General features: G+C 34.1%; 1 protein-coding gene and 1 long non-coding RNA gene across 3 annotated transcripts in view; one reads left to right on the top strand and one right to left on the bottom strand.

Moving 5' to 3' along the window:
• Nucleotides 1–21,274, top strand: part of LOC104877264 — a 314,343-nt gene that overhangs the window by 176,608 nt on the left and 116,461 nt on the right. The gene's annotated exons all lie outside the window — the stretch shown is intronic.
• Nucleotides 1–21,274, bottom strand: part of Samsn1 (SAM domain, SH3 domain and nuclear localization signals 1) — a 90,178-nt gene that overhangs the window by 67,398 nt on the left and 1,506 nt on the right. Inside the window, 4 exon segments of the mRNA XM_010645667.2 lie at nt 14,901–15,036; nt 15,038–15,105; nt 15,107–15,252; nt 16,985–17,111. Coding sequence (XP_010643969.1) covers nt 14,901–15,036; nt 15,038–15,105; nt 15,107–15,252; nt 16,985–17,078 — 444 coding nt within the window. The 5' untranslated portion in view covers nt 17,079–17,111.

Genomic DNA, 21,274 nt, shown 5'->3' with positions numbered 1-21,274 from the left:
TTTTTTTTTTTTTTTTTTTTTTTTTTTTTTTTTTTTTTTTTTTTTTTTTTGGTACCAGGGATTGAACTCAGGCCCTTGTGCTTGCGAGGCAGTAATTAAATATATTTAATTCCAAAGGTAAAACAATATGTTACCTTTCCTTGACAGTATCAATTGTCATTTCCAGTTGCAATGGAAATGACAGGTGCATAGCATGGTTTCTTCATCTCCCGTTACATCTATGTAGAATGACTCTCTAATGCCCAGATAGAAAGAGTCCGGTTAAAAACTCATTGACAGCAACCATATTTACACTGTAGTTCCTTTGATTCAATTACGATACAGTTGTATTTTACTCGAGAGACTTCTCTGCACTTTCATCTCAACTGAATTAATGTAGGATAAGTGCAGCCATCAGATTTACTAATTATATTGAATAAGAATATCCTGGGGTTGAAAGATTGTCGGGAGAAGCACATTGCAGAAGCTAAATATTCAATTTCAAAGAATATTTTAATATAAATATTTCAAAATCGTTAGTTTTGTTCTCATTTAAACCCAGTGATTTTCACTTACCACAATCTATTTTGCCATTTAAAGGAACTTAAAAAAAAATCTATTGCACCATATATGGCTACCACCACATAGTAACACTTAAAATTACCATTTTCCTATGAAAATAAAATCAGAGAGAGGTTATTCCTGGTGAATTAAATGAAACCTTCCCCTTTTGCATATTTCTTTTTGAACTGTTAGTGTAATCCAATATTGAGAACACACACATACACACCACCTCAAGATTTCTTTCAGAACAAATAGCAAGTTTCAATATATTATAGTTTAAAGATCATGGCCAAACGATATGAAAAACTCTTGCAATAGTAAGTAAGTGGGCTTAATAATTATCAGTCTGAGGATTTTCTTTGAACCTCTGTTAGAAGGGATGACTTTTGCTCCTCAGGGATTTGGTATGATGCTGTTGTAGGGGCCTTAGGTGACACAGAAGTCGTTTTGACCATCTCTTGGTTCCTAGCATCATGAAAATGGAATCCAGTAAAATACCCAGCCCAGGAGGGAGTTGTCAGAAGTGAGGATGGAAAAGGGGAACAGAGAAAATAAGGAAGTATCACTAAGTTGGAAGAAGTGGCACAAAGAGTCAGGTGAATGGTTTTTAGTCCAGTATTGATATTAAACTTGAAGGAAAAAAATAAAAGCAATGATTTATTTAAGGTAATCAAAGTTGATTTACAAAGATAACAAAGACAGTAATGATTAGGTTACAATCATAAAATCTTATTTTAAAACATTTTTTAAAACCTAGAAAATATGTGTTAAGTGGCCTGATGGTTTATTATACCCTTTATTTGGGGATTTTTCTACTCAATGATTTATAAAAAGTCCAAAATATTCTTTGATGGGATTTTTAACCAAGTCAGTTGGAAAGCACAAAACTACCTCTGGGGATTTGTCAGCTGCACTCATTGGAGACACTGTACAGTTTTTCAGCTGATCATAAAGACCTTGAGTACTGAGAATAACCTAGTGTCATCCAGTACATTCTTTGGCCTTTTCCTTTTCTGTGATCTCAGTGTGAGGTCCCTACAGTGATTTATAAGAATGGAACTCAGAAGACTTTGGGTGAAATCCCAGCTCAGCTCTGAAACTTATTTGACCTTAGGAAGCTTCCTCAATTCTTATACCCTCCCTTGCAAAATTTAATTACTTGCTTTACAAAGTTCTTGTGCATTTTAGATTTAATCATCTGAAAAAATGAAATATTTTCCCCAAAATTTCTTGTTTGGTAAAGAAGAAACTGAAAAATTAGAGAATAATGAATTGTTTTCCTTTATTTAGAGTTTACTTTCAAACTTTGATGAACACAAAAAGATCATTTAGGGAGGTTGTGCAGGAATGTCCATTTCAGAAATTATGATTTGGTAAATCTGGAACAGGCAAGCATTAATGTTTTCGGTGACTCTGATGTGGTTGGTTCACTGAACCACACATTGAGAAATAAAGCTTTAAAATGTGATGTTCTACCAAAATTGTGAAATAGAGATTATTTTATTTATAGTTAATATATGTTCAATGATTCTTTCTTCCAATGTCATTTATCTCCTTCAAACTTTTAAGCTTACAAAGGCCCCAGATTATCAGCAAGAATGAGTCCCCAAGTCCTCCACATATGCTAGCTAACCTTTAACATTCGAGCAGCACTGAGTTCTGATACATGTACAAGGGCTATGAGTAAAAGACTACACATTGCTTCTTGTTTACTTTAAAGTCAAATAATCACCATTCTGCCTTATAAGGGATTGATCTTGGGAATATTTTCTTGCAAATTAGGTCCTTCCCAGAGATGATAAAGTAATAATATAACCCACAACTATTATTCACTCCTTTGCAAAGTGGTTCATGATATGTGTTTAAGGAAGAGACCTTAGTTATTATCTTGTGATATTTATTTATTTTAAACCTAAAGAAACCATAGCCATGCCATTTGGCTTGTCTAGTACAGAGTCATCACAAATGAAAAAGATTTGCGCTCAAGTAACGCATAATCTGGAGCCAAGTGTAAACTCAGAAGAATTTCCCTACTAAGCCAAGCTCTGCCATCCAGTATTTAAAAGGAGTCTGGTGTCATAAGTCATGGCAGTAATTTCTTCATGTAAATAAATGTTGGATATTTAAGTTAACTTTCTTCAAAATGTCTTACTTGTGCTATAAGAAATCATAGAAATGATCACAGATTCATTTTACAAAGGAATGTGCTCCTTCAACTGAATAAAATCACTCAGAATTCTTTTTTACTTCTAGAATTTGAAATTCCATCATTAAAAAAGCATTAAAGAGTTCCTTTATCTGAAGAGAGATTGTCTTCTACCTACCAACGTAAAATGGACAAATGCATTTTGGGTCAATGCTGCTTCATATGGATAAATTTTGTGACACTGCTTCTTTGGGTTATTTCTTCATTTTCCTTCCACATGTACAAAATAATTTTAGTGTAAATCATCATATGATGTTTTGATAGATTGTTCTTTCATTTTTCTGAAATTGTTCTGTTAACCCGATCCCACATAGCCAACCAACCTCTTAGAATTCTTGCTTTCAGTTTTCCTTTTCAATAGTATAAAGCTTTGAAAGATATTGATGCTGCAAATGTGAAAAATTCACTTATCAAAAAAATAGTGCACAGAAAATGAGAACTGGCCAAAGAAGTGCAAAGAATATTGTTTTAACTGGAAGTTGTCCCATTAACTGCTACAACTACTGTATTCCTGTTACAGCTTTTTGTGATATATTTATCACTGTGTGGGAACAATTTAATCTACTCCACACAGAGAGCAGTAGGAGCTCTCAGTGCCCTCAAAATATGATGGCCCTTGCCACAAACAACTGATTTAAATTTCTTGCAGGTGGCAGGTTAACATTTTTTTTCCTGAAAGGAAATAACCCTTCTCTAAAAGTCAAATTTGCTTTTAAAGCTGTGGTATCTTTAACCACTTCTTTTTCCAGTTTTTCAGTTGACATCTTGTCATGGCTTACAGTGGGTTGCATCAATCATTCTGGGTTCTCACAGAAAATATTTTGTAGTGGTTGACTATCACACGCAAAAAACTAAGTGCCCTTTGTGGGTGACTGCACAGGTACATCTGATTTCTTGCCAAATCATTCAGAATGCCACAAATCCATTAAATTTCTCCACAGGGAGGAAAAACTTCCCGCATCCTAGAGAGAGAATTTATGAGTTCATTTCAATCACCACAAATGAAAGCCACCCTTAATATTCATTAGAGATTTTACAGTGGCAATATGCATTATCTATTCTTATGCCCCTCTGAAAGGCCAATTTCCCTTGGAACCTCACATGGCTCTAAGCCACTTTTTGTAGAAACAATGGCCTATGTCCAAGTAGAATCAGGGGAGGCAAATGGATGGCATTTCCTTATCCAATGGTAATGATTCCATTAAACTTCTGCAGTGGCTATGAGCTTCTGAATTTTAAAAATTAAAGGAAAGATTTGGGATATGCAGTCCTGGCATTGTATTGCTGTCCTACAATCATCTGTGACCATATGTCTTAGAATGAATGGGGCTTTTGTTGGCATCACAAAAGATGATTTTAAAACTGACATTTCTTGCATTTAGAGAAATATGTATATTGAGGACATAAACCCATGAGCCAGAGAACTTTTCATTACCACCATTGTTTAAGTCAGTATCATCTTTTGTCTGTTTTTCTCCTTCAAACTGTTCTCTTCACTGTGTGTAGAAGACTGATCTTTTCAAAATGCAAACTTAATTGCATCACCTCAACAAACAAGAAACAAAAGAGCAAGGTGTTGACTTTAAACAAGTTTTGCATAACTCCCATTTGCCTATAGAAGATGTATAATTAAAGAACTCAATCCATAAGGTACTATGTATTCTGACACCTGCCCCTACCCCCAGACTTTGTACCACATCTCCTTCTTTTCTCTTGCAGCCATTCTGACCATTCTTTTATTCTATCTGTTTTGGGCTAGGTAGATTTGACTTTTTAGTCTGATTTGGAATCATACATCAGTACCCCTGAAATTATTTTCCGACTTCAGAGTTATATCAAATCTGATCCTTACAGACTTTTATAGAACCATGTAGAGATCAGAGATAGCAATTATCAAAGTTGCCATTTCATGTTTCTTAAAAATTTATTTCTGTTTTTGTCTCGTTAGATTATGCTATCCACAGTGTATGTTTCTATCTAACATTTCATCATTCTCTGGCACAGTGCAAAGACTCTAAAACAAATTGTGGAGTGAATGAATAAATGACTTCTTGATTTTAAGTATTTTGTGCTTTGGGTACAAGTCATTTTCATGGCTTGCACATTGCTTCAGTTTGGGTTGGGCTTGAGGTAAGCTGCAGTAAGGGCGTATTTTTAATCCAATTATTCTAGTCATAATGAAGTTGTATTTAATAGCTGGTAACCATGAGATGCATAAAGAACTTATACTGAATATTCATAAGGATTTTAGAATGAATTCAGCCAACTATTACAACTATTCAGGAAAAAAGTGAACATGAATTTTTTCATTTTTCATTGTCTTCTGAAAATGTGGTTACATCTGAGAGTTATATTCTGTTTCTGAAATCAAATATCATAAAGTGTTTATGTGATATGGCTGTAACAAAATGTACTACAAAAGTTTAAGAAACCTAAAATCATTTTACATATGTAAGACATTGTTAACACAATGATAATTTGGAAGGTCAGGAAATCACAATGGCAAACCCAGAACCCACACCCAGCCCCATGCTTCATCTGCATGTTCCAGAAACAGAGTCCTGGAGTGGAGTAACAATGGTACCCTGAGAAGGGTAAAAGCAGTCTCAGCCTGGCCCAATTGTGTGCATTTCAATAATGTCGTTTCGGTTTTCATGTCCACAGGGAGAAAATTCAGTCAACTATGGGAAATCAAAAACTAGTGAAAACTAGTACGGTACTTTTAAATTGAGGTTATCTCATGTGACACAGAACTGTTGAGAATTGGCAATGGTAGTATTCCAACTGCAAGTACATGCCTTTGTCATTTTTGTGGACCTACAGTCCAGGAAATACTTGATCTATCATATATATGTTATTGTTCACGGAATGAAAGTTAAATATAAATATATAATTATAAATTATAATTAAACAGCAACAGCTGCCATTGAAAATGAAAGATCTCATCAACATATACAATGACTGCTTAAATTTTAAAAATTACTGCAGTAAAAGACACATAGCCATGAATCCTCTCAAAGTACTTCCCCTCATTTTGATCACACTTATCACATTATTCTTTTTTTTTTTTTTAACCAAGGATCAAATTAGGGCCTTGCACTTGTGAGGTGGGCGGTGGCCCCACTGAGCAAAATACCTGGCCCATCTCATCATTCTTGACGCCATTTTTCTGAAGCAGTTCTGGAAGACCTCTTGGGAGTGTCGTTAGTTGCACTACTCTGGCTGCCTCAGTGTCCTGAAATGGTTCAAAATGTTTACCTTCCTAGGTCATTTTGACTGAGGAAAAGCCGGAAGTCACCCAGTTCCAGTCGTGGTGAATAAGGTGGATGATGATACACCGAATGCATTCAGAAGCCTGCATTTCCACCGGGAGACACTCGGCAGTAGCGTTCCCATGTATTTTATCACATCTCCCGAAGACAAAGCCAAAAGTGAATTTTCAGAATCTTTTCAGAAAGTGGCAAAAATGATAGCATAAGTGTGTTTGAAGTGATGGGGAGTGGTTTGAGGAGGACTAATGTCAATGTTGTTTCATTGTAATGCATTTTCTTTTTTTCATGTAAGCATTCACCTTATATGTTGATCACACTTCTTAGCTCTCTTTCAATAATTTCCAAGGTGTCAGGTACAGGTGGATACTTCAAGTACATTGTTTACTTGAATTATTATAAAAATACTACAAGAATTCGGTTCATTTAATACATAAGAAACTAAAGCTCAAATAAATATGTAACAGCAGTTACACATGCAATAATGATGAGGCTACAATTGAAGGCAAGGGCATATTTGTCCACAGTACTCATGGAATTTACACTTTCTCTTTATTTTATTGTACTTCTCTTTATTGCCACCTTTATCCCTAACCGATGAAGAAATTAAGGACAGTTTAATGATAGCAAAAGTCTGGATTTAGAAGATTTCTAGTCAGAAATTAGAGTCATTCATAGGAAAATGGATACATATGGAGGATATACGCCTAAGTGAAATAAGTAAGTCACACATGTGTGAATACCGAATAGTTTCTCTGGTGTGAATAAACTATAATAGTACGTAAGATCCTAATGAGGTGTTTAACAATGTGAAATAGGAAGAAAAGGGCTAAAGGGCTAAAGGAAGGGTAGGGGAAAGGTAGTAAGGTAATAAGGGAAAGGAAACAAACAAGAGAACATGAAAAAATGGAAATAAAATGTTTGTAAATGGGGAGGGTAGGAGGGGGCGAAGGGAGGGCAGGGACAAGGGGAAAAAATGAGAACCAAGACCTGTCACGTAAAGGTACAAGATCCCAATAATGAATGTAACTGTACTGTATACCTAAGATGTACCAATAAATTCAACGAGGAAAAAAAGTAAAGAAGATTTGTATTCAGCATCAGCTCTGCCATCATGGGACTTCAATTAATTCATTTAATCTTTGTGTGACTCAATTTCTCCATATAAAATGGAAGAATATTCTGCTTAACTCATAAGGTTGATAGAAGATAAAATCTCAGAAATTTTATATTGCACTTTGAACAAAGGGGTCTAACTACGAAGTTCATAAACTATCTTGAACCTTTTACTTGCATCATTTCTTTCTATACTGCAAGTTAGGGACTGATATCTCCATTTTTACAGATGAGGAAATTAAGGCTAAGTTACCACACTTGTTTCAAAGGTATTGAAACCACAATTTTAGAAAAGTTTGGGCTCTTACAGATTTCACCTAAAATACAGCCTTGTCACCTATTATACAGATTACTTGCCTTCTTTGAACTTCATATTTTTATCATTAAAATAGGGATAATAATACCACCTTATTAAATCATAATGCGTAAAGATAGCACATATAAAAACAACTGAAACATAGTCTAATGTCAATGAAAGAGGAATGATTGTCATTGTACTGATTTGTCCACACAAACCAAACAAAAGTTCAAAGAATGTGAATTAGCCCCAGGAACATGAAGGTTATGTGTGTGGTCAATGGTGGTAATGAAAAAGAATGGCTCACTGTAACCTAGCCATCATTAGATTACATAGCTCCTCATCTCCTAGCCACTTCTACAATTTTATGCTCCACATATTTATTTTTCAAAGCAGTTTTAGTTCTCTGAAATGTCACTTAAAGTGATTTTTAAGTAGTTCGTTTTTGAGTGTCAAGGGTCTTCTTAGCACATAAGTATAAAAATGTACACATTTTGATTCATTACAAATTTTTCATGGCCAAGAAACCTTGACTAAAATGTAAGTGAAGTGAATTCGTATGTATAATTGCTGGGTCTGTCTTCACTGTGGGAGTAACAGCTGATATTCTATCCAGAGGACAGGAGAAGAGAGGAAGTATCATGATAGAGGAAGTTTAGTCGGTCAGCTCAAGAATAAAAAAAAAAACTAAGCCTAAAATAGTTTATGAAAATCAAACAAACAAACAAATAGCATAGAAACAAGATCAACAAAGTTCATCTAACAGAGAGAAAAGAGCAGTAAAGCTACTGTAAAAGTAGAAATATTTAAGTACCTTTAGGACCCTTAAATACTCATTTATTTCGGCACATAGAGTATACCTTCCTCAGTCCACCCTTATATCACCAAATTTTGCAGCTAAAAAGAACCTTATGAGTAATTGATAGCTCTTACCCATTCTAAACGTGAGGCAGAAAGCAATGGAGAGAAAGCAGCCTGGCCCAGTGAGATCCTTCTAAGTGACATGTTTATGCCAGGCTGACTCTACTGACTCCAACTTGGGTTCCTTGGAGTTACCCCCAGTATACCATGATACACATGCAAAATATGCTTTGTCTTTAGTTTGCTTAGTGGTATTTGAATTAGGTACTTATTTCTCTTACACAAAAGAAAATTTGTCAATACTTAATATGTCTGGCAAGACTCATTATAAGAAAAATTGTAACAGTCAGACCTCTCTCCATCCAAAGGTCAATTACCAGTTGTGATGTGCTTTATTCTACTGACCTACACAGGACAGTTAAACTCTAAGTGAGGATCTTAGGTTTCCTATGTCTAATAGCCATAGTTGTGCCCACTTCAGAAAGTTTTTCAATATCCTTCTCCTTTTGTTTGAGAATAGAAGAAAAATTTCAACTCTCTCGTGGAAGCCAAAACGTAGTTAATTATCATAAGAGCTACCTAAATGTCAGGTGTTGTATGGTGACTAGAAGATTTTATTGACTTCTATAACAATTTTCAGACTACATAGCAGATCTATTATTCTCATTAATATACATAAAGTTTGTGTGTCAGGAAATGTCAAACATTCACCCAAATAACTAGATTGGTTTGAATACTGCTTTGCTTTCCTTCAAAAGTCTAATTTAATAATACCTCTATCTCAGACTTCTGGAATAATACTTCACTCTTACAGAGCAACTACATTGTCTCATTTTAACTTTATTTTTATTATAAAAACTTTATTGTACAGGACATTTAAACATTTTTTACACACTTACAGGCTACCTTTTTCAAGTTCAGCCTAAAGAATTTTCATAAACCTAATAATTTATAATATTACAATGTATATTACTTGTTTCTTCTATAAGCTCTATTTTTTAAAATGTAAAATATGTTTAAAAGTCTGACTAAATCATGCCCTAGACTTATTTTTATATGCAAGTACTGTACTGTGTTTGCCATCTTAGTGAAGTTTTGCACCAATGAGTGTGTTTAGTTAATCTTCCTCTTTATCTTTTTCTTTTAAGAAGAGTCTACTATCATTCTATCTATCTATCTATCTATCTATCTATCTATCTATCTATCTATCATCTATCTATATCATTATATAAGGCAGCCTTCCTGTTCCTTAGATAAAATACTTGACACCTGCAACTTTAAGAGTAATTCAACTTGGCTTGCAGTTTTAGTGGGATCAGTCCATGCTGCGTGGCAGAAATAGCATGCTAAGAGTGCCTGTGGGAGGAAATCTACTCACCCCTTAACAGTCAAGAAGCAGAGAGAGAAGGCAGATCTGGGGGACAACAATACACCCTTCTAGGCTGCACTCAGTGATCTGTCTCTTGAAACCAGGACCCACCTCCTAACATGGAACTTTGGGGAGACATCTTGGATTTCAAATATAATATTCATTTCCTACTTTTTCCTTTCAAAATTCTCAGTCCAGATCATTGTTTACTATGCTTTCCTTTTTACACATTGCCCAAAACTAACTTTTTTTACTTTCCATCCCACAATAATTCCAGTGAAAGCAAGTAAAATTTAAAGCTCTTGCAACACATGGTTTTTTGAGTCATGGAGTTGAAACATAAGAACTATGAGTAATCAAATTTCATAGTTTATAGTCTACTTTCTTCTGGTTGGATGTCTGAGTTGTCTTCTTAGTGTATTTTATTATTTACAGGGCCAGAAAAATTATGCCTACCCATGAGAACACAGAGGTTATTTGACAGCCTAACATCATAAATGTACAAAGAATATATTTTTACTGGTGTCTAGTCTAATTTCTTTTCAACTATTGTTTTTTCTTTAAAGTGTATTAACACCATACACTTAAAGTTATTCATCACCTTTTTAATTTTTAATTTTATTAGTACATGTTTGCAGTACATTGTTACTACATTCACTATAAGAAATTGGTATGCATACATAATACATTTCAATTCTTTTTTTCCCTTTCCCTATACCCCCTTTTATTTTTCCAACATCAAATTCATTTATTTTTTACTTTATTTGGTTTTCTTGATACTGAAAATTGAACCCTGAGTCTTCACACAAAAATATCCTGTCCATTTTATAAATTTATTTTGAGTCTCACTAAGTCATTAAATTGCCCAGGCAGAACTTGAACTTTGTATCGTCCTACCTCAGCCTCCAATGGTGTTGGGAATAATTCATCAAATACACAAGAATGAAACGCTAAAATGAGGAAACAGTACAAAGACATAAAGATAGGTATAAAATAATTGTATTAGTAAAAAAGATGGAACTCAGTTTGCCTGAAGTGAAGAGCATGTGAAAGAAATGCAGGGGTCTGGTTAGAAGACACATTAAGTGAATAAGCTTGCATTTGACCCTAACGGTTTTGGGAAGACACTTAACTTTTTATAAAATGAAAAGTGACACAGATGCAAGCTTCAGGATTATGAGTCAGGTAGAGTTACTTGGTTAGATTAGTCAAGTAAATTAATCTGGTAACAAGGTGTCATGGTGATAAAAGGGGCATAAGAGAGTCATAGATACCAGGGGAGATCACCATACAAGTAGAATAGAGAGGCAAAGCAGAAGATAGATACAAACAATTTTTTGTTATTTTTATCCCCTCTCTGTCATAGACCACTGTTTTTAAACTGTTCTTCAATTTAGGAGTGAATCTGTGTATTCTAAAGTATTTTCTAATGTAATCAGCATCCACTATTCCACACCTGAGCTGAAAGCACACTATTTCCCTATGGTTAGCATGAGCTACGTCCTGTTCCACTCTTTGAAATAGTTTCAAAACTTTTGCCATTATTCACACTTTCTCTTTTGACACCATTTTGTTTAGTTCATATGCTAGTCCAGCAGGATTTCTTCATCTGCTTCTTGTTACCATAAGGGGAACTTTATTTATTTTTTCACCTTGAGATGTTATATACAAACTTGACTCATTTTTCTTTGATTTTTGACGTATGATTCTGTCTATATTATCATTTTTCTAACTATACTGTACTTGAATTCTACTTAGATGTATTTTGTTATTTTAGGTCTTTGCCTTTGCTTTTTCATGTATGAGCTTTTGTTACTGTCTCTTTTTTAAACATACCACTTTTATTAAACAGATTTCAAAGTAATTTGGAAATTTAAGGAGAGGAATGAATAATCATCTCCTTTTTGTGTCTAGATCATTCCCATTTGTTAATATTATAGAAATAATTTGCTTATTTTTATGTCTGAGAATTTCTCCCAGATTTAAAAAATGTTTGCTATTATAATTTTTTTATTGAAGAAAAGTTTCAGGTCCTTTCTTTCCTATCCTTATGCTCTACCAAGCCTGTAGCTCACTTTCTTCTTTCTTCTTTTTGTTAAGATGTTTCAAGCTCTTAGCATGTAGAGCACTATAAGTACCCTCCAATCACTCTTCTTGTAAATTGATTCTAAACACTTGGCTTCAAATATTATTTTTGGTTACCACTGCTATTATCTTTCTTAAGATGAATCTTAAATTCCTTTCAAAACCACTCATCTCAGATATTAGAGAAGACCCTCATCTCTTTTGATTTTCAAGTTTCTCTTGTGGAGTACACACTTTCGTAAATCTGATCTTTTACCTCTCTCAGTTTATATCAATTCCACACTCACATATCTTTCCCCACTCTTCAGATCCCTCAGGTTTAACAAAAAAACAAACTGCATGTTAAACATCTGTGTGTCTCATTCTCCTGTTGACTCTGTGAAGAACTCTTCACCAACAATACACTTCCCTGTTGGATTCAATTTGTTTCTGGTGTTTTAACGGAATACTACGTTGCTTCTTTCCAATCTTAAGGAAGGCCAGTGGATCCTTTGGTTTTAGAATAAATATTACTTACTATTGACCGAGTCCTAACATCATTTCATTGAATCATTCTAATAGTTCTGCATAGCAGGTATTGAAAACTTTACAAATGAGTGCTTTTTTTGAAAGAGTAGGAAATGAAATCACCATGCAGTGTTGGAATTCAGGAAATGTAGAGTTGCTCAGTCTGACTCTGCTGCTAATGTCAGAGCTGGATTTAATCCATTAGAACCACTCTAGAGAATGCGAGCCTACACTGGGCTTAGACAGGTAATACCTAGGTGAATAAGGAAGATAAACCAGTTTCAGACCACTTTAAAATTTGATTGTGATAATGGAATTAAAGACTGTCATCTACCATTCCTGAAATTCCTGACTTCAAGGAGAAACTAGTGTCCTTGTGTATTAGAGTCATTTCACATGAATTGTGGGGTTTCAGGCCTGGTTCCTCCAGTTCTGCATAAGTTGGGCACACGTTTTAAAAAATCAAGTCACACTTTTGTCCTTCTAAGATTGCAAAATGTCACCTTTCACTACCTGTCATTAATAGTAACACTCATTTCAGAAGCACATCTTTTTCTTGAACTTTATCTGCCTTCTATACCTTCTATAGAATGAAAGTTAAATAACCCAAATTATAACTCTGCAATTACTACAGAAAAAATACTAGCTACACTAAAATGAAACTGGATACTTTTACTTGTTATTATTAGAGAATGTATGTGTAGAATATAAAAATAATAATTTGCACTCATCCAACCTCTTTCACTCTTGTGTCTCAAATCCCTGAGTGTAAATGGTCTCATTAAGTTTACCGAACCAATTTAACTCTAACATGATCTTGAACCTTCTCTCCAAATCCACTGAGGCCTTCTTGTCACAAATGCTGAATATTACCATTTAAAATTCTGAGCATTCTGCTGATATGTTTGACCTTCACAAGAAAAAACTCACTTAATCACTGAGTGATGTGCTAAAATAGACAACATTATGTAAAGAAAACTTTAATAATGTGCATTTACCTAAATGTACTCATACAGATCCACAAGCATACATTAGCTGAGTTTACATATGAGTGGATTCATTACAATGAATAAACCTTTGTAGTAAGAAGAGAAAAACTAGTAGGAGTGATGTATCTAAAACTATGGAAACAAAGTCTATTGGTTTTTAAGACTTCTTTCATTTAGACAGTGAATACTACTCAGATATTTTTATTATATTTTAGGGATTATGAACATTACAAAGATAAGTTATTTATGGGAAGTGAACCAATGTCTAGTGAATTCCAGTACAGGGTGGAGCATGGTGAACTTCATGAAGGCAGAGCCAGTGCATATATACATATATATGTATATGATATAATATATATTAGCTTTCTTTCCCCATTGTGTAATATTGTGACTTGGCATATGGTAGATGCTGGTGTGCATTTGGTAAATGTATACTGAAAGAATAACACATTGAATTGATCTAGAAGTACAAAGGAGGGAAAGATTACTCTTGTCTAGTGTGATTCAAGAAGCCTTTCTGGAGGACAAAATATCTGGTATGATCCTAAGGGACAAGTCAGTCAGTGGCTCCAAACACAGACAGAAAAATACACAAGATAGAGGCCACAATAGAAACACAAAGACACAGAAACATGAAAGTTCAAGAAAGCTCTTAGGAATATCAAATTCAGTTTGGTAATTCAGCATAGGAAATCCACAAGGAAACAGCAGCAAGAAGAGAAGATTGAAAAATTAGAATGGAGTCAGACTATTGGTATCTAGAAATGCCAAGTGGGGGAGGATAGATTTTATTCTTGAAGGTCTGAATATCTTTGGCTAAGTGTTATTTTGTATCTTTGCTGTTTGATCTTACTTCTGAGGTTATTAGAGATAGAATTCTGAAATTAGTCCTAATTAATTATATTACCACTCTTAAGAATCTGCTGAAGAGAAACCAGTAAAACCCAGCTACTGCAGAAGAGTGGGACTAAAGAAATAGAAAAGGCATTTCTGAAAATGATTAGTGTTGAGTAGAGTCACTAGTTTTGAGTATGTTGCCAGATGTTTGTAATATGTAATATAATACTTTAATCACAGGTGATATTCACTCGAGTCACCAAGACTTAATAAACAAATCTTAAAGGTGAAAAGGATTCCACATGAGAATAAGCTTCTTGAGAGATAGCTAATGCATCATAAAATGTAGGCCCTGTGTAATGAGAGATTGATGCTTACAGGAAAATCAAATAGGGCGGGCTTCCCAAATATACATAACCTTTCCACTCTATCACTGCAAACACAAACAGTGACTTGCTGAAGGGAAATTGAGGCACAATGCATGCCTTAGAAAGCTTTAATGCAACTTCATTATGATGGCAAGAATTTGGATATTTCAATATACATTTTCTTCACCTGAATTGGTATCCCGTGTCTCCCTTCAATTAAAAAGAAAGCTCTGGAAAATGTAATGCAGTAATATATTTGTTCACAAAGGAACACATGGAAAATAGTAATGGCAAAAGCCATAAGAGCTGCTCTGCTTTTTGAAAAGACAGCTTTAGCTGTGGTAATTTTCATGAAACTGATAAACCTTGTTGATTAGCACATTTGTAATCTGTTTGTATCCTGTCTGTACATCCAGATTAAGATGACGCATTTCCGTAGTTTACAAACTTACCCACAAATGTAAGAGATCCGTATCTGTGTAAGAAGCTTTGAGATCTGCTTGGTGAGTAGTGGAGAAGCGGTTTCCCCAGGGTCCACCTTTGGCAATTTGGAAATCAATATATGTCCTTGGAGGATTTTCTGGACAGTTTCCAGCTGTTCCACATTGGCCCTTCACCCTCATAATGAGGTAACATATCTTCCAAGTTCTTTCCACTTGGAAGTGCTGGATCTACCCACAGATGAAGAAAGAGGTTCCAATCTAATCTCCATTTCCTCCTTCCTCCTTATATTAACATTATAAGCTTTCATTTCTTGGGATTCAGTTAACTTCATAAAGGAAATCAATGTGTCATCTTCATCTTCTGAATGACAAAGAAACATAAGTTAAAATTATATTTGTCTAATAAATTTTCATATGTAGAAATTATGAATACTGTACTTCTCTTAGTGCAATAGAAATATATTTAAAAAGGAGAGACCAGAAATTCTGTAATTCCACAAATTTATAATACTATTTCTTTAAAAAAGATATCATTAAAAAAGATATGTAATTGTTTTGTAAAACTGGATTTACTCCAAACCTTTTGAAACATATTTATTGATTAATATTAATTGGATTAGAATGAATGGGAGCCACATACCAAAAACATACCTCAAGACAATCGAGAAAAATCACAAATTTAAAAGCATTACCCACATTTTGTAAGCATAAAATAGTGCACTTCTATTCTTAAACATTTGTAGTTTTTTGAGGTCATGTGTGTAATAGAGAGTCATAATAAAGCGAATGAAATTCTTTGCCTTACTTAATGGAATGAAATCTCAGTGGACAAAGGTAGAAATACAACTGACATTCTAAAAGTTTCCTTTTGAATATCAGTCCTTAAAGAGATTTATTTAAGAAGTCTGTCTTTTAGTGAAATATCTTGGAAAAGCAAAAAACTGAGAAAATGAAAAACAGGGATATTTTAAGTACTACAAAGTCGACTAATGAGATCTATATTTATACAGAACGATGATTCATTTGATAACCTTTCTAGTAAAACAGTCCTCTCTTACCCACTGAGGATATGACCCAAGAGCCTTGAGAATAGATGGTACCAAATCCTATATATATTATGTTGTTGTATATGTGCATAGCTATGATCAAATTTAATTTATAAATAAGGCACAGTAAAAGTTTAAAAGCAATAATTGAATAATTATAACATTATACTGTATTAGAGGTTGTGTTATTGTAGGCCTCTCCCTCCCTCCCTCCCTCTCTCTCTCTCTCTGTCTCTCTCTGTCTCTCTCTGTCTCTCTCTCTCTCTCTGTCTTTCTCTCTCCCCTCAACTGCTCCAGGCAGGTGAACTATACAGTGTGGATATGCTAGACAAGGGGATGATTCATGTCCCTGGCCAGACAAAGCAGGACAATGTCAGATTTCATTAGATTTCTCACAATGGCTCAGAATTTAAAACTTTTGAATTGTTTATTTCTGGAGTCTTCCATTAATATTTTGAAGCCATAGTTGACCACAGCTAACTGAAACTGTGGAGAGTAAAATTTCAGAAAAGGAAAACTGATTTTAATATATGAAGCAGTTACAGTCAACAAAATTCTGTAGCATCCAAAGTAAATTGCTCTAAATCATTGAGTCCCTCTAAATTCAAATGTTTAACTGGTGCAGTACCACATTGTGATTCATAAGGAATTTTTGTAAATAAATGAAATCAAAGACATATGACATTGGCTTATCATAGATACACCAATTTATTGCAATCATGCTAAAATTCAAAAATATATTTTCTATGGTCACAAAATGGGGATAGTGGAAATTTCTAATACATATTTTTCCTCTGAGTTTCATTCATAGCTGTCTCATACTCTATCCCTAAATCTGGTCCTAGAAGGAAGAACTGAGGTGGAGTATAGATACAGGGTGAAATTCAGAAATAGAACTAGGATATCTGTTTTAAAATAACTTAGCAATTAAAAAAGCTCAAAGTTTAATGATTATTTTTAAGGCCTTATCCAAATGAACTTCATTAATGTATGCTTCATCAGTTCTCCCTCACAGAACTTTCAGCAGCTGATTAAGCTCTTACTTACTGAGATTTATTAATGCCGGTTTCACCTCATCTTGACTAGGCATCCTGCCTTTCTTGGTCCATACCAGTTTCTGTAGTCGCTTTAATGTCCCCATTGATTCCACTGGGTCACAACCTGGTTTAATGGCCTAGCAGAAACACAGCTCAAGATAAAGACAAATTATTCTTCATAAAAGATTTAATATAAAATATGTCAAGATCATAAAAGTGGGGAAATTAATAATGTGGCCTTAAAGCCTGAATTATTTAAGCAATAACTTGAAAGCATGCCACATTTTTTGATTCAAATTTTGTAAAATATGTTACAGCTGATCAGTTCTACTAAGGCTGCATGATTTTTTACCAATTGTTGTAACTCAAAATGTAGTGAAGTGAATTGAATCCAGAGTCATCTAAAAATGACTCACTCCTGCCCAATGTGGAATAATAAAAAGGAACAATTTCTTTGTAGTATAATATAGATGAAGCAATAGGTTTAAAGTTGGTCCCTGTAAGTGTTAAAATGAACTGATATTATGCAAAGAATAGGTCCCATTATTTATATCAGAAAAAGTAGAATTTAAATTTTCTTTATTTTCATTTCAAAATTAATATGAAAATAGAACTTTGTTTCAAGTATGCAATATTTTCAAATGATGTTCTTTCCTTTAAATTGTCTCTTGTTTTCTAAAAAATATGAACTAATTGAAGTAAAATGTAGCCACAGCATGCCACATTATGTTAGTATTTATCAGCATTACTTGTTCATTATGGCAAAATGTAGATAAAAAGATTTAATATTATTTTAGTGACAAGATTTCTTTGAAAGAAGCAGAAATATTTCCCACTTCTTTGGTTAAGTACTTGCATTCTCTTGTGTTGTCTAGATGTGAGAAAACATGCATGCATACATGTACATGTATATAAACATACATATATAGAGGATATATATATATGTGCACACAAATACATAGAGATATAGATATGTACACACAACATACGTAGCTAATATTTGTATATATATGAATACTGCCATAAAACTCTAGCTTCGTATTTCCACCTCAGCTTTTACCTCATTCTATTCATTGAACAAGTGATTAATGACACCTGAATAGATGCTGCAGTTTTCAAAAGGCAAACGATTTGCTTTTTCATTAATGTTTAAATGAGATATATTTATAAAACTGTTTTCTAATCCTCTGAGAGAGACTATAAGCCTAAAGAAATATTTGGAAATAAAGCTCTCTGACATGTAAACATTTCCAATATTTATAATCAGATTTTATTTTGGTCTTTAAGAATGAATTTGAATAACCAGTATAAACTCATTGTTCTGTTCTGCTTAATAGCATTGAAGTAGAAAATGTCACATCTTTGTCAGAACAAGTCACACCTGTTTGCATTAAATAAATTGGAAAATTCTGAAATCATTTTAATCTTTCAAGGATGGTTATGATTTCATAGACATGTAAAATCTTCCCTCTCTTTCCAAAGTTCATGTTTTATTCTGTAGATTTTCTATTGCTATTTATTCATTTTTTTGTGTGTTTCTCAGTATTTCTTTTCAGTGCTTTCTGAGTTACTCAGTTTTATAGACTTCTCACAACTCAGGAAGAGCTATTTTCTAATCTTTAGCCCCTTCCAGAAATAATAAGCTGACATTGCACAACCATTTTTCCTTTGCTGAGCTTCTCTTCTTAAGGCAACCTCCTCCTGCTACAGCCAAAGTTTAATTACTCTACTGAAGTGCTGGCATTGAAAATTGCCTTCTCTTTTTCCTTTCGTTATGAGAAAAGATTTGCCCATGATTTGGAAAAAGGTGTCATATACCAGGGAAACTGAACTTCACATTAACATCTTGCCTCCAGGAGGAAGAAAAACATTTGGAAGGTGTCTAACCTGATGCATGAGTTTCCGTTGCCCAGGGACTTGAACACAAGCTAGCCTCTTATTATTTTGTTTACACTCTAAGATAGCCATTTTAAATCGCAATATTCTTAACTTTTGTATCTTTACTCTACCTTCATTTAGTTAATTCCATGTGCTTACAATAGTTCATGGCTTAATAAATGCCTGCTGAATATAAATATGCTTCTGACTTTATGCATATAATTTTATACCAAAAGGATTATACATAGAATGTTTTTATACAAGACTAGGTACTTTCTCATACCCTTTCCTTTAGGTAATATATACTTGAGGGACAAATGTTAGAGTTGATATTATTATTAAAAAATCATAAAAACTATTTACTAAAAATCTACAATATTTTAAATAACCTTGTTCACCTTTATCTTCTAATATGACATTTATTTTTTTACTGAATGTGACTAAGATATGTACTCATATTCCTTTTAATTTTAGGTATGTTTTGAGAAAACTTCATGAGTTCAACTTAGCATTCAACCAATCAATAACTTTTTTTAGTATTATTATAAGTTAAGCATTATCCCTAAGGTTATCACATTAAGTGAGTGAGATATGATCACAGCTTTCAGGAAGTCCACATTCTAGAGGAAAGTGATAGAGCACAAATGTGTAAACAAGCACAAAACATGAGATAAAAGGTACTCGGTAGGAATTAACAGGCTGACTGGGTGAGGATACTGAGGATAGTTCATGAATTTAGATTGGGTGGTTAGAAGGAGCTTCACTGAAAATACTAAAACTGAAGGCTGAAAAAAAGAAGGAATCAGACCTGAAGATCTGGAGGTGATTTGAATTCAGCAAATGGTCAAAAAGGATATCACCTGAGCCTCGAAAACAGAAAAGGGCCAGCAGGGCAAATGACAGAAGGAATTCCTATCTCTGTAAAGATTCTACAGCTAGAATTTCTGAAAGAATTACTAGTGTGTGTCCAAAAAGATAAAGAAGGAAAGAATACTATGTATGAGACCAGGAGATGACAGGCATCCCTCAAAGAGGACTTTGTATAGCTATATGCACTGTGATGTTTAATGGGAGCACACACGGTTTACATTTTTATACATCTTCTCTCTATATTTAAATTTCATATCTTCTTTTTCAGTAAACTCTTCCCAGTATCATTCAGATATTCTCTGGCTATACACCCATTTTTTTGTCCATCCCTTTTCTATACATCACTTTTTCTACTTGTTTCCACGGGCATGTACTGTCCCATGCTTTCAGCCCACCTTATCAGTTGTCAATCAGTGTCTGCATCTGCCTTCCCTTTCAAGTGTTTTTGTGGTTCAGGGAGCCAATCTCAAACCCTCTGCTCCTCCATATTCAGCAATGCTGACCACAGTCACCTTTTGCAAACGCTTTCTTTTCTGGGACCCTGAGGCAACATGTTACCTCAGTTGCCTTTTTGTCTATTTTAGTTGTTTCTTCTCTAAATTGGTATGCTTGCAACTTCCATTCCTTGAAATTAAATGTTTAAATTTCCTTTAGGACTGCCTCTGGGCCTTCATCTACTGTTATTGTCATTCTGTCCTGATGTGCATACACACACAGCTGTTAGCAAATCGTTTATATGTCCACAACCCAAATTATTTTTGTAGGTCTCTAGTCATAGCTTCAGACTCACATAACCCCCAGTCCACTTAGAATGACTTACAAGTATAATCAAGATTTCTAAAACTTTTCCCAAATGTGGTTCTCAGTCTTCTTCAGCTTAGTTAATGCCATTTTCACCCACTCAACTGCGTATTCTATAGAGTTGAGTATACAGAATTTTACCTTCACATTGTCTCTTGAGTCTGTTTCTTTGTCTCCATCCTCACAAACTCTCATTAAAACTATTGCTAAGTCTAGAAATGGTTTTATTTGTACTGTTGTTCTTATAAATTAGAGTACTCCTTTAAAAATGCAGATCTCCATCCAAAGAAAAAATTGTGACTATCAATGTAATTTTTATACGTGTATTTTAATCTGTATGTACTATGTCCTTCATTATACAGTTCTGTTGATAGTGTAAATAGCTTTTTTCATTTTGCTCACACTTCTTTAAATAATGTACACATTTTGTTACAAGTGCTATATTAAATATATCTCATTTTCTGACATTTTTCTTTACTGTTAGGGTTATATTTCTGAAAATGGCATCAATGAATTATTGAAGTATGTTATCTTACAGTCTTTTTTTTTTTTTTGAGACAGGGTCTCACTATGTAGTTGAGACTGACCTGGAAATTACTATGTAGCCCAGGCTGGTCTCGAACTCACAGTGATCCTCCTGCCTCAGCCTCAGTGCTGGGATTACAGGCATGTGTCACCACACCCGAACTTACAGTCATATTTTGAAATCTGGGATGAAAATTATCAGGCAACTACTCTACTAGCCTATTTA

The sequence above is a fragment of the Fukomys damarensis genome, unplaced genomic scaffold (genome assembly GCF_012274545.1).
Source record: "Fukomys damarensis isolate Sample0158 unplaced genomic scaffold, DMR_v1.0_HiC HiC_scaffold_24, whole genome shotgun sequence".
NCBI lineage: Eukaryota > Metazoa > Chordata > Mammalia > Rodentia > Bathyergidae > Fukomys > Fukomys damarensis.
The sequence above is the reverse complement of the archived record's forward strand: the minus strand, read 5'-3'. Positions and strand labels throughout refer to the sequence as shown.